Source organism: Sorex araneus, chromosome X, assembly GCF_027595985.1.
Source record: "Sorex araneus isolate mSorAra2 chromosome X, mSorAra2.pri, whole genome shotgun sequence".
NCBI lineage: Eukaryota > Metazoa > Chordata > Mammalia > Eulipotyphla > Soricidae > Sorex > Sorex araneus.
In genome coordinates, this window is record NC_073313.1 from 14,841,214 (window position 1) to 14,854,558 (window position 13,345).

The window sequence follows — 13,345 nt, forward strand, 5'->3', positions numbered from 1 at the left end:
AAATTCTACATTGTTTTTGTCATTATGTAAAGATCCTTTTTCTTGCTAATGATGCTTCTTTTGGGTAATCTATTCAGCCTGTTGCCATACCAGCTTTATTTAGTGACAACCGAATGTATTATTTCATCCTTTATATTGAAACCTTTCTATGTAATTTTGTCCCATTTGTCTTTGCTGAACAATACAGCCACACTTTAAAAAAACTGAATCTTAGAGAAAAACTTTGTTGTCTTGTAAGTTTTCTTTGTTGCTTATTTCCAAGTATATAGAGTTTATATAAGCAACTATAGTGCATGCATAATAAATATATGCAAATATATTTTGCCCCCCTACTGGCGCGGAAGTTGCTTCTTCCATTTTTGCCCTTGGAGGTCTGTCAGAACCATCACTCCTGGTTTAGAAAGGGTGAGGTCGAGCTGGGGAAAGCCAGAGGCAGGACAGTCTCTGGGGCAGCACCTTGGGCCCTGCTGCTCCCTGTCACCACCCCAGGGAAAGCCAGAGCAGATTCTTACGCTCCGCAGCCCAACCAACATCTGTCTCCCCAGCGCTGCACAGGGTCTCTGCCGGTTACTGAGCTCTGTAACCACTTGATCTCTCTGAGAAGGAAGTCAGCAAACATGCCGAGTGACCCTCCTCTCCAAGGCTGGCCAGAACCCTCCTGAGAAAGTGGGATCTGGCTGAATAAGTCCCTCCTTTAGGCCCACCTTCCTGATACCAAGCGCATCTATTTCAAGGGGAACTTCCGAGTCAAGGGCTACTTGAAGACTCTGCCTGTCTAAAAGGAAATTCCCGACCTTCTCCTTGTGTGAAAAGAGCTGATCCAGTCTGGCTAGTGTGATTCAGCTCTCCAAACTCAGCTCGAGGCTCTTCACTGTGTTTTTTGGTCAGACATTACAGCAGCCGGGAGTGACTTTTACATTTGAGACTCACTCTTTGATGAGGTTTTCTGCACTCTTCCACCCCAACTGTTGTCTTTAATTTTCTCATTCCCAGTTAGTAAATAGCTTTAGATAGTAAGAAATTGTTACTTAAATATACCTCCAATGAACTTCCTTTGGAAGCGACACTCTGCTGGCATATGAAAATCTGCTCCTAATCTGCTTGTCATTAGATAAAGTTGAAATAAGGGTATGTCCTTCTCTGACTCGTTACCTGTGGAACCAAAGAGCTAAACTGATGAAGCTTAAGATATTGCTATAAGTTTGGGTAGAGGATGCAGGAAAACAGAATTCCAAGTAACTAGCAAGGAGGTCGTAGAGAAGCAGATCTTAGAAGGAATTCCTAAGCATCATCATATCAACATGTAAAAACATGTTTGTCACAGTGTATGGCTATGTCAGTCTCATGGGCTCTACAACTCTATGATGTAAAGTCTAAAGATATTTGGTCCCTGGAGTGTCCTTGCGGCTCTAAAAGTGCAGTGTTATAGGGACACACTTTCCAAGACCCCAGCAGGTGCCTGGAACGTTAGACAGTCCTGAGCCTTATGTATACCGTGGCTTTTACTATACATACTGACCTGCGATGAAGATTTATTCATAAATTAGCCACATGAAGACAATACTGCAATAAAAGTGGCGTGGGTTGGGAGAAAAGTGCTGATAATAGACCAAATCCAAAATCTTTTTATTGTCTGTTCCTTCCTATTTTGCTTTGATCTTCAGGGAAGCCATAGGACTTTTTATATACCAGGCATTGAATCAATAGGATTAAGAGGCAAACTATATTAGGTAGTTGTTTTATAATCTTCTCTTCTTTGATGAAATCTCTGTATACAAATGAACATGAGTATTAGTCTGTAAATGATTACACTGTCATTTGTTTCGAGTAATATAAATGACTTATGTCTTTGTCATGACTTAGCCCAGCGGAAGAATTGTATTTTGGAAGTGCAGACTCTGGAGAGAAGAAAACTTTAATAATATTGACAAATGTGACTAAAAATATTGTGGCTTTTAAGGTAACTATCTGGAAGATGTATGGAGGTATGACATGGAAAGTGATTTTTAAAACATGTCACTTAAATCAAAGACTAACCTTTATGAACTTGCTTTTATTTGTGATTTTATTTAGACGTGTTATACTGCCTGCTAGTTCTAACCATGGGGAGTGTAGCTTACCTAAAATTTTCCCTAGAATAAACATCTCAGTTTTTAATGCATAGTACTATGCAAATATGCAATTTAGTCCAGCGATTTAATGTTCGTTATAATTTAAAAATCCAAAGAAAATCACTCATCATTAAATGGATAATTTAATTCACAACCACAGTGAAAGCTAAAACTGTAACAACTGAAGCTCTACTTTCTTCCAACGGTGGAATATTCAGAGTCTAGTTTCCACTGGTTACCAACCAGATCCTGAGTGCTAAGTGGAGGAAGACGAGCCTTTACCATAGGTGCTGCTTCCTTAAATAAGCTAATTTAGATTTACCTAGGATGTCCTTTGGCTAAACTACTGTTTTTCTTTCCTGAACATTCTGTAGTTTGCACTCTAATGTGCATTCAATTTTCATTTGTTAAAGGGAGGCAATTAGCTAACACAATATTTAACCCAGATGGATTAAGTTGAGAGCAAATTCTTTTAAATAGAGAGCCCTGTTTCTTCTCAATGGGAAGGACACATTCTCTTTGGACTCACAAAAGTGGTTTTCTGGTTGTTGTTGTTGTTGTTGTTGTTGTTGTTGTTGTTGTTGTTGTTGTTGTTGTTTTGGCGGGGATGGGTGGAGGGTAGCAGGTCTGCCATACCTAAGACAAGTGCCTTAACCCCTACACCAGCCTTTGCTTGGTTTTGGTTTTGCTTTGATTTATAAATGTTATGAACTGGCTGCTTTTTTGAAGTTCTTTTTTTGGCTGTTTCTCCCCAAGCAGAAAGGCTAATAGGTGAGCACTGTGTTTCTAAACAGGTGAGAACCACTGCACCAGAAAAATACCGAGTCAAGCCCAGCAACAGCAGCTGTGACCCTGGAGCGTCAGTTGACATTGTGGTGTCTCCCCACGGGGGTGCGTGTTCTCGTGCGGGGGCGCGGGGGTGGGGGGAAGGGCTGGCTGGAGCTTCTGCAAAGCCTTTGCAGCAGGAAAATCAGTCAGAACGTTTTGAAGGAATACAGTTGTTTAAACTGATGCCACTTGAAATTGAATTTCAAGGGGCTGGAGCGGTAGCACAGCAGGTAGGACGTTTGCCTTGCACGCGGCCGACCCGGGTTCGATTCCCAGCATCCCATAGGGTCCCCCAAGCACCGCCAGGAGTAATTGCTGAGTGCAGAGCCAGGAGTGACCCCTATGCATTGCTGAGTGTGACTCAAAAAGAAAAGAAAAAAAAAGAAATTGAATTTTAAAAATCAAGTCCTCCTCGGTGTGGGCGTCTATCTCAGCAGGAGAGACCCTGGGGTCGATCCCTGGCACCACAACGATAGCTGAAAGCAAAGCCCTGCTGTGGAGAAGTTTCTCCTTTTCTCAGTTTCATTTTGTGTGGGAGCCATCCCCCGCAGTGCTCATAGTGGGCTCAGGGGACTCCAAGTGACACTGGGGATGAAGCTCCCCACCGTACTATATACGATCTCTTTGGCCCCAAGGTTCTTCCCTTTGAAGGTAATTCCATATCCTTTTCCCCTTGCCGTTACATTCTAGATGGCCTTAAATTAGATATCTAAATCTTCGGAAAGATCCCTGTTCTTGTGGGGTGGGTCACAGCAGTGCTTCAGAGCCACTCCTGATTCAGTGCTCGGGAGACCGTGTGCTGCGGGGCGTTGAACAGGGCCAGCTCCAGAACTGCAGGGCTTTCTCTCGGGCCCACCATGAACTCTGCTTTTGGAACACAGGTTTAACGGTCTCTGCCCAAGACCGCTTCCTCATCATGGCCGCGGAAATGGAGCAGCCATGTGGCACGGGCACAGCTGAGCTGAGCAATTTCTGGAAAGAAGTCCCAAGGAACAAAGTGATGGAGCACAGGTATGCTTTCTCCTCGCGGGGGCTAAACAGGGAGACCCCCATGGTTAAGCAGCTATGCCTTCTCGCATTAGGTAGGGTTGAGGGTTGTACGTGTCTCCTTGGGGCTGGGGCTGTGAGAGGCAGCAAGTGCGGGGTGAATACAGGGCCTGGCATGGCCTCATAAAGCTCACTCGTCAGGGCACAAATTAGGATGTGCCCGAGTTCAACAGAGCTCACTGATGACCTTACGGAGAGCATTTCCGGGGCAAGGAGCTCTGTGTTGGAGAGCAGGATGCAGAGAAGACGGAGCGTGAAACTCCTAGAGTGCTCACTGGGAGGGCCTGAGGTCTCCTAGGGAGGGAAGGGTGTGCTATTGGTGGAAGGTGGTTTGATTCGGGGTTTGTATTGGGTGAGATTGGAACATCCAACTCTAGCCAGGGCCCTTTGAGAAGGGGAGGCTGCAAGATACAGAAATGAAGGTAGCCACATGGACGGCTCAAGGGATAAGAGGTGGGGATCGATTTGAATTGTTTTTTTTTTAGATGATACGTTCAGATTTAAAATTTCAGATGAGAAGAGAGAGCCTGCTTTATTCATTCACTTTGATTTTCATCAAAGTCATGGCTTGGAAAATATTGAAAAACTACCGAAAGTAGACTATAGACCAAACATGATGGCCACTTGATACCTGCATTGCAGACCACGACACCCTAAAGGAAAGAGTAAAAGGGAATCCACCCACCACAAAGGCTGAGAGGGGGGTGGTGGGAGGGATACTGGGAACATTGGTGGTGGAGAATGGGCACAGGAGGAGGGATGGGTACTCGTTCATTGTACGACTGGAACATAAGCATGAAAGTTTGTAAGTCTGTAACAGTATCTCACGGTGATTCATTAAAAAAAAAAACTTAAGGAACACTGGTATAAAAGATGGAAATTAATTTGAAGTTCTTAGAAAGTGGTCCCTCAAGGATGAAAATAATTTGTAATTAAGAATTAATGGGGCTGGGGCCGGAGCCATAGCATAGCGGGTAGGGCATTTGCCTTGCACGCGGCCGACCCGGGTTCGATCCCCGGCATCCCATATGGTCCCCCAAGCACCGCCAGGATTAATTCCTGAGTGCAAAGCTAGGAATAACCCCTGAGCATCACTGGGTGTGACCCCAAAAAAAAAGAATTAATGGGGCTGGAGAGATAGAACAGGATTTAAGGCACTTCCTTTGCCCACGGCCAACCCTGGTTCTATCCTCAGTACAACTTTGATTCCCCAGCACCACGTGGTTCCCCCAAACCACAACTGGGTGTGGCCCCAAAACAAAACAAAAAGATCGTCTTCCAACTCAAAATAGTCTTTCTGCCACAGCATAGCCAAGGGTGGCAAATTCTACTCCAGTTCTACCCCTTACACTTCCCTAAGAATTGTCACAGGCCAGGAATAGAGTTTGTAAAGTGTTTCATCTATCGTGGAACTAGTCTCGGTCCTGAAAATGCCAGTTGAGGAGTTATATCTGACTTCTGAGGTAGTGATGCAGCTGGGTGAAACATTAGGGATAGCGTAAGGCGTTTTTATCAAAGTACATGAAAGCTAAGGTTAAGAAGGGAAGCTGAGCATTAAGCCTGGCATGAGGGCCACCAGCCTCAAATTTCCAGATTTGTCAGAGTCACAGTATCTTGCAGTTTGAAGGTCTTTGATGAATATCCTCGGGTGTTCAGGTAGACTTCGAATAACCCACACCACTATTCTTTAGTTTATAAAATGTGCTGATAAATTGGCCCCTTTCTAAAAGTTGATGCTTCCTCTTCGTGTAATTTTTCAACTTGGCCCAAGAGATGTTTTTTAACAAGATACTTTATTCCTCTGTAATCAGAAACCAGAGTAGATAACTGCTTAGTGATTAAGTACCTATTTAAAAATGATGAAGATAGTGTTTCAATTTCATTTAACTTGGCAATACTAAGGTTTCAAGTTACCAGAGAGTTGGATTTTTTTTCACATAGACATACCATAAAACATGGTGACTGAAAATTTCACAAAAAACTTGTCCCATTTACCTTTTTTATTGTATCACCGTGAGCCACACTTAAAAAGCTTTCATGAGTTTCACTCATACAATGATAAAATACCTATCCCTCCACCAGTGTACATTTTCTGCCAGCAATGTCCCCAGTATCCCTGCCTCCCCCTCCCACCCCTCTCCTGCCCCTTTCCCTGCCTCTATGGCAGACAGTTTCCTTCTTACTCTCTATTCTTATGTGTATTAGGGTTTACAATACAGATAGTGAGAGGCCATCATGTTTGATTCTTTATCTACTTTTAGCACACTTCTCCCATCCCCACCAATCCCTCCAACCATCATTGACTTAGTGGTCCCTTCTCTTTCCCAACTGCCTTCTATCCCAGGACCTGAGGGAGGCTTCCAACTATGGACCAATCCTCCCAGCCCTTGTCTCTATTCTCCTTGGGTGTCAGTCTCATATCCACAAGTGAGTGCAGTCATTCTCTGTCTGTCCCTCTCTTTCTGACTCATTTTACTTAGCATGATACTCTCCATGACCGTCCACTTATAAGCAAATTTCATGACTTCATCTTACCTAACAGCTGCATAGTATTCCATTGTGTAGATGGACCATAGTTTCTTTAACTAGTCGTCTGTTCTTGGTCACTCGGGTTGTTTCCAGATTCTGGCTATTGTGAACAGTGCTGCAATGAACATACAGGTTTAGATGTCATTTCTACTGTGCTTTTTGCACCCTCAGGATATATTCCCATTGTGGTATTGCTCGGTCATACAGAAGCTCAATTTCTAGTTTTTTTAAGGAATGTCCATATTGTTTTCCAAAAAGGCTGGGACAGTCGGAATCCCCACCAACAATAAAAGAGAGTCCCTTTCTCCCCACATCTACGTCACCACTGGTTGTTCTTGTTCTTTTTTGATGTGTGCCAGTCTCTGGTATATGATGATATCTCATTGTTGTTTTGATTTGCATCTCCCTTTATCAAATCACTTGGTCCCAGCAGACAAAAAATTCACCCCTTCAGCCTAAGCTGTTTTTCTTGCTGACAGATAAAACAAAAATTTATTTTATATCTTGCCATTGAGAAGTCCAGCCAGGATTCAAGTTGCACGTCTGCATTATTTCTCATGCTGACAGCCCTATAGACATGCCTATTTTAATTTATCCTGCCATCTTAACCAAGCTTTTATTTACTAAGGATTTTCTCAGATTTTGTTATTTCTTTCAATTTCTGTCTTTTTGAGAGGGTTAGGACTACTTAATTTGATAAGCACTTCTTTTTCTTGGAGCCAATTAAGTAGAGCTTTTGAAGTTTTTAGCAGTACCATCCTTAAATGGAAAAATACCGCGTTTATGACATATACAGACAGAAAAATATACAAACAGAGACTTCACATCTCTAAATGTTAGCCGTCAATTAGGTATATTAATCACAACTCACTAATATAAAAGAACGGTTGGATATAAATTGTGCTTCTGACAGTTGAAATAAGTTTACCTACTCATCTGGTTAGAGTTTTTATTTTTAAATAATATGTTTATTTCTGTTTCTTCATTTGCCTCATTTTCAAATAGTTCCTTGATGAGCATCGTTTCCCAAAAGTTCATATTTCAGAAAGCTGGATATTAGGACCTAGAAAAAATGAGACTAGAAATTTATGTTTCAGGGGCTGGAGAAATAGTACAGCAGGGAGGGTGCTAGCCTTGCACACAGGCAACCCAGGTTTGATCCCTGACACCCTGCATGGTTCCCCCAGCCTTCTCAACAGTGATCCTTGAGTGCAGAGCCAAGTTAACCCTGAGGACCACCAGATATGGCCCAAAACACACAAAAAAAAAGAAAAAAGAAATTGTATGTTTCTGTTGCTGGAGAGATAGTACATAGGAAATAGGTACATTCCGTGTGCATGGCTAATATAGTCCATGCCTTGGCACTGCATATGGTCCCCAGGTCCCCAGAGCACAGAATGACTGGAGAGTGACCCCTGAGCACAGAGCCAGGAGTAAGCCCTCAGCACAGCTGATGTGGCCAAAAACGTAAAAAAGGGAAAATTTATATTTAAAAGATACAAGAATATATCCAGGTTTTCTTCTAAGAGTATTTGGTATAGTTGCTCATTATCAAACACTTTGAGTTAATTACTATTTACATTTATCTTTTATACGTAAGTGCCGGATAGTTATTTTCTCAATGTCCTGGTCTTTTATAATATAATTAAGGATTTTGAAATGAAGTGCGGGGGCTTGGGGAGTGGTAAAGCGAGGTGGGCTTTGAATTAATCCTTGAGCTCCATTTCTGGTTTTGTAAAGATTTTCAAGACAGAGAATTGCTTTTAATCCCAATATTGCCCTGATTGGGGACTGAGGGAGTGATTGCTTATGCAACAACATCGTTTTTAAGAATTTTCTATTAAGGCACCCTGGTTTACAAAGTTGCTCATAATAGGTTTTCAGGTAGACGATGTTCCCACACCAACCCCACCACTAGTGTCAAGTTCCCTCCACCGGTGTCCCTAGGTCCCCTTTCCCCCGCCTCCTTAACAGGTACTTATTAAAGTTTGGTTGTTGTCATTTGGGTCTCATACTCACAGAGGCTTAGATATATATGTGCACCTCACTTCTTTTTTTTTGGGTACACCTCACTTCTACACCACCTATGTGCCCAGTTTAGCCTATGGGGGAACTTGGAGGAGCAGCATGTTCACTGCAGGGAATTAAACCCAGAACTTCCACGTAGAAAGCGTGCACTCATCCCTTTGAGCCTTCTCCCCAGCCCTAGCTATAGTAAAAAATAGTGGCCAAAGAGAGACGATTCAGGAGAGGGAAGCCAGTAAGTGAGTTACATCATCTTAATCTGGGGAAGAGTGTGTTGCACCTTAAATAAAGATCTGCTTGATATCAGGAAGATTTCCAACTAAAACAAAACAAAATGACTTCATGCTCTGGAGCTTTGGGTTCCGTGCAATATGCCTTTAAAAGTCTTATAAAAGCAGTCAGCCAAGGTCTTTGAATATTCTTTTTCAAGCCCTACCAGCAATAATCCCTGAGCACAAAGGCAAGAATAAGCTCTAAGCACTGCTAGGTGTAGCCCCAAACCCTACAATAGATAAATACAAGATAATCCTTATATCAAGAAGGCATAATCTACTTACTACATTCTGATCTCTTTCCCTCTAAGCTTGATGCAGCTCAGGTATATAGGGGGAGAGGAATCTTTTCACCTCCTGTTGCATATAGTTCTGTTTAACTTTTTATCTTAATATTTGACTACTATTAGAAAATACAATAAGGGCTGGAGCAGTACTACAGCAGGTAGGGCATTTGCCTTGCACGTGGCCGCCGACCCAGGTTCAATCCCTGGCACCCCATAAGGTCCCCCAAGCCTGCCAAAAGTGTTCTCTGAGCACAGAGCCAGGAGTGATGCCTGGGCACAGCCATGAGTAAGCCCAGAGCACCACCAGGCCCCCAAACCAAACCAAAAAAACATTACAGTAAAATTTTTCAGAAATCAGAGACAGAAAGTTAGGGTGCAGGCCTTGCATGCAGCCAATCCCAATTTGATCCTGGGGTAGACTGGGTAATCCCTGGCACTACAGGGTCCATGGTATGTTACTCAGGCCCTTGCCTTTGACCAACAACCCTTTTTGGCTACGAATCACTGGAAGGGGTTCTGGGACCTCTTGGGCACCCAACGTTAAGAAGTTGACTTTCACTCAAAGAAAATAGCTTAAAAGACTGGAGTGCTTACTTTAAGTGCCCCCCCTCCAAACCCAGTGTGATTCCTTTGGGAATTCCTTTCACAGGTTAAGATGCCACGTGATCGAGAGCAGTAAGCCTAACACTCTCATACTAAAAGACCATTCCTTCGGCCGGTCAGATAAAACCAGTGAAGACATAGCTCTACAAGTAAGTGCTCCTCCTTCCTAACCAAAAGTTGTTCATGCTAATCGACACCAGAACTCGAGTTTTCACACTGACTTAAGAAGAACCTTTGACACAGACATGACAGAAGTGCTCACTTCTCTGTGAAGGGAAGGCAACTCAGCAGGGGTAAGCTGGAGTTATTCTTAGAAATGTGACATTGCCAGAATTCTAGCCAGTTTTTCTCTGGACCAGGAAAGAAAAGCATATGGTGCTTGGGGGATGATCAAAGAATTTAATCTCCTGAGCCTTTGAATGTCAGAGAGAGCAAGTACATTCTGATCACTAATTTCTCCTTGTATTTCCTCTTACCAGTCTTGCAGAGTAGAAGGACCCGCATCTCCTGAATGTTTGAATTCCTAATATTCCTGTCTGAGACACCTTCAGACAGGAAAATTAGGAATTCTTATTTCTGATATTTCTGTGTGTGACTCACCTGAATAATTACCATTGTATTGATTCGAATCTTTCATCTTTTTCTCCCTCTTTAGCTCAATCGTATACTAGAAAGTAGTAGGAAGCTTGAAGACCAAGTTCAGCGCTGTCTCTGGTTCCAGCAGCTGTTGCTCTCAGTAACAGTGCTCTTGCTTGCTTTCGTCATCTCTCTCTTCTATTTGTCGCACAGTTAAAGAAGGTGGTGCTCCATAGAAATAAGACTCCTCGATCATTAGTTGGAAAGAGTAACAGAGCCAAAACTCCACCATGCTACTAACCATGCTGCGCATGTGTGCTTCCACCAGGAAGTGTGAGCAACCACTTAGAACGGAAACGAGACCTGTCTTGACAATAATCTGCTAGAATAAGGAAATGTTAAAGAAGCCGATTATTTCAGAGGCTAGTTAGTAAGGCATTTTTTTTTTGTTATGTGAATGAGTTGTTTAAATATAATTTATTTTTTCCTTTTGAGTAGTCGTAAAGCTTACGTTTTGTAATGTATATACGTTAGCCAAATGGAAAAGTATAAGTAACATGCTTTGTTGCAGCCAAGAAATGTAATCTGCTTTTTTGGGTAGAATTATTGTAGCGGAGCCAACTTAGTATCTTTTCTATACTATACTATGTAAATAGAGAACATGTACATTGGAGGGGGGGAATAGACTAATTTAAGTAAGTCATGACTTTGTAATTTTGAAATTACTTCCAGGTGATAGTTAATATTCTTTGGGAATGTAAAACCATTCAATGCCAAACCACTTTCAGCCTTTGTTTCTTATCCGTATTCCTTAATAGCCTGCCTTTTAATCTCAGATGTTTCATGAACACCCACTTGGGTAGAACTTGGAAAGCCAAGAGTCTGGTTGGGTTTTCCTTGAATTCTGTTAATAATGACCAGAAGGGAAGCCTTGGGTCTCCCCTTCTTCCTCAGCTTCTTGTTGCTCACTGGCTGGACAGTGCCCCTTTGGCTCGATCCTCCATCTTTTCTGAATGAAAAGACTTCGAAGATGTTTGGAAAAGTTATTGAGAGGCCTCGCAATATAGTTTTCATTTCAGTTTCTTGTTAACTTCACACATGAGAAGGACACTTGACAGAAGAATGATGTATCTATAGGGAGTGGGGAAGAGTCGAGACTCAAGTGTCAGCTCTCCATTAAAGAGAGAAAAATTGAACTCATGATGGACTGTAAACCCTTCAGATCAGGGCTAATTGTCATGCTGGATACTCAGCCTTTTTAATCACATTGAAAAGGTTGGCCAAATTCCTAAAAAGGACTTCATGGCAGGAACACAGAGTCATGAAATCAGTTTTTTTCTCATTAGTATGACTGGTTTCACATGTAAATCTCTGATTTAACAAAAAAATATATAGTCTGGCTGTGAAATAAATTCTGAGTTTCAATTGAGCTATGTTTGGAGATTTTTTTTTATTCTGAGGTATAGTTTGGGTGTCTTTCATCTTGAGAGGCTGATAATTCCAAAGTTGAATTATGCAAAAATGAATAATACAGTCACATCCCTCTGAAATTAACCTCAGAAAGAAAACCTTAAAAGGACACTGCTCTGATCTTTTGTCTTCCTTTGGGTTTTTCTGTTTCAGTTTGCCAACTCCAGACGGGAAAGGGACTGAAGTTCACCCTAAGTAATATCTGTAATAACTCCCTGTGACTGCACAGGGCTTCCCGTCTATGTTAAAATCCTTGGCTTTTGTACCATCGAATCCCAAGGTCTTTGTGTGTTTCATGTTCCTTGGCAAATAAACAAGGCAACAGTCAATACTGGAATGTACTTGTCCTAACAGTGTCCTTTTAATGATTTATATAAAAATATGGCAACTCACAAGTCTTCCTTGCTGTCTGGCAAAATGAATCTAATGTCATGTTATCATTGGTGTTGTGTGTAATATATGTGACTAAACAGAATTGCTGAAAATGAACTATAGATCAAAAGCATTTAAACTTTTGTTATATCTCTTGACTGATCTTTTTTGTTAAATTTGATTTGATTCTTGTTTATCAGTTGATTTTTGTCACAATATGTACAATTAAGTTAATTTTAATCATATCATTTGCCTGTTTATGACCAAATTACCAAGGACCAACAAAAATTGAGTTGTTTTCACCAAGAATGGAAATACTTTTCACAAAAACATTCGTGAAATGTCATTAGCTTGATCTGCAAGTTAATCTAAAAACTACCAATTGCTGTTAACTCAGCCTCAAAGTTCATAATACCATAACGTTTTATATCTTGCCACTAATTTTGACTGGACTTAATAGCACTTTATTGTACAATTGCAAGAAAAATATATTCCTAGGATTGTTGCCAGTGTAATTTCTCTAATGTTCTGGTGCTTTTCATATTTTTTCAGTATTTTTATTACTATATTGGTATTTTCTTTGTATAAACTGATCAAAAGAACATGTTTTCTATTTTAATATGTTTTAGAAAAATAATTACATTTATGAAATAAATATCATCAGGAAAAATCTCTGGTCTCTAATTGATAAGGCACCTTAAGGAAAGTACATATGCAAACTCTGTTTGGCCTGCTAAGGATGTTTTATGTGTTTATTCTGGCCCCATTTTGCATTTTCATAAGACTTTACAAAGACTCAGGGTTCCCAGGCAGTTGCTGCGCTCAGTGAACCAAGCCAAGGTGTGGCAGCTCTCCGTGTCGTGGACTGACCATTGGACCCGCAGGCGATTGCTTCACACCCACCCCTTGGACTCACATGCCCCCAGCAGCCCAATGGGAGTCTGCAGCCTTGAGAGAAATCCCACCTGGGCCCCCTGCGGGCCAGAGCACTAGGGTGTGCTCAGGGAGAAGTGGCAGAGAAGCCTGGGGAGGTGTCAGAAGAGTCCCTAAGGATTATTGTGGGTGGGACGCTCTCATCAGGAACAACATACACCCCCAGATTAGCCACTCCACTCCCTCAGAGAACAAGTAGGACAGGTCCAAGCTCCTGAACCTCAAAAGAGGTGGAGATACAACCTCATCAGAGAAATTCGGAACAGAGCCAGACAGACAGAGGAAACCTCCC

At 42.0% G+C, this 13,345-nt stretch overlaps 1 protein-coding gene across 1 annotated transcript in view; it reads left to right on the plus strand.

The window, feature by feature from the left end:
* The window catches only part of MOSPD2 (motile sperm domain containing 2), a 53,544-nt gene extending 40,760 nt beyond the window's left edge, over positions 1-12,784 (plus strand). Inside the window, exons 11-15 of the mRNA XM_004612201.2 lie at positions 1,864-1,960; positions 2,906-3,002; positions 3,821-3,950; positions 9,749-9,851; positions 10,358-12,784. Of these exons, the coding sequence (XP_004612258.2) occupies positions 1,864-1,960; positions 2,906-3,002; positions 3,821-3,950; positions 9,749-9,851; positions 10,358-10,495 (565 nt within the window). The 3' untranslated portion in view covers positions 10,496-12,784. The remainder of the gene's footprint in view (positions 1-1,863; positions 1,961-2,905; positions 3,003-3,820; positions 3,951-9,748; positions 9,852-10,357) is intronic.
* Positions 12,785-13,345: the final 561 nt, after the last annotated feature.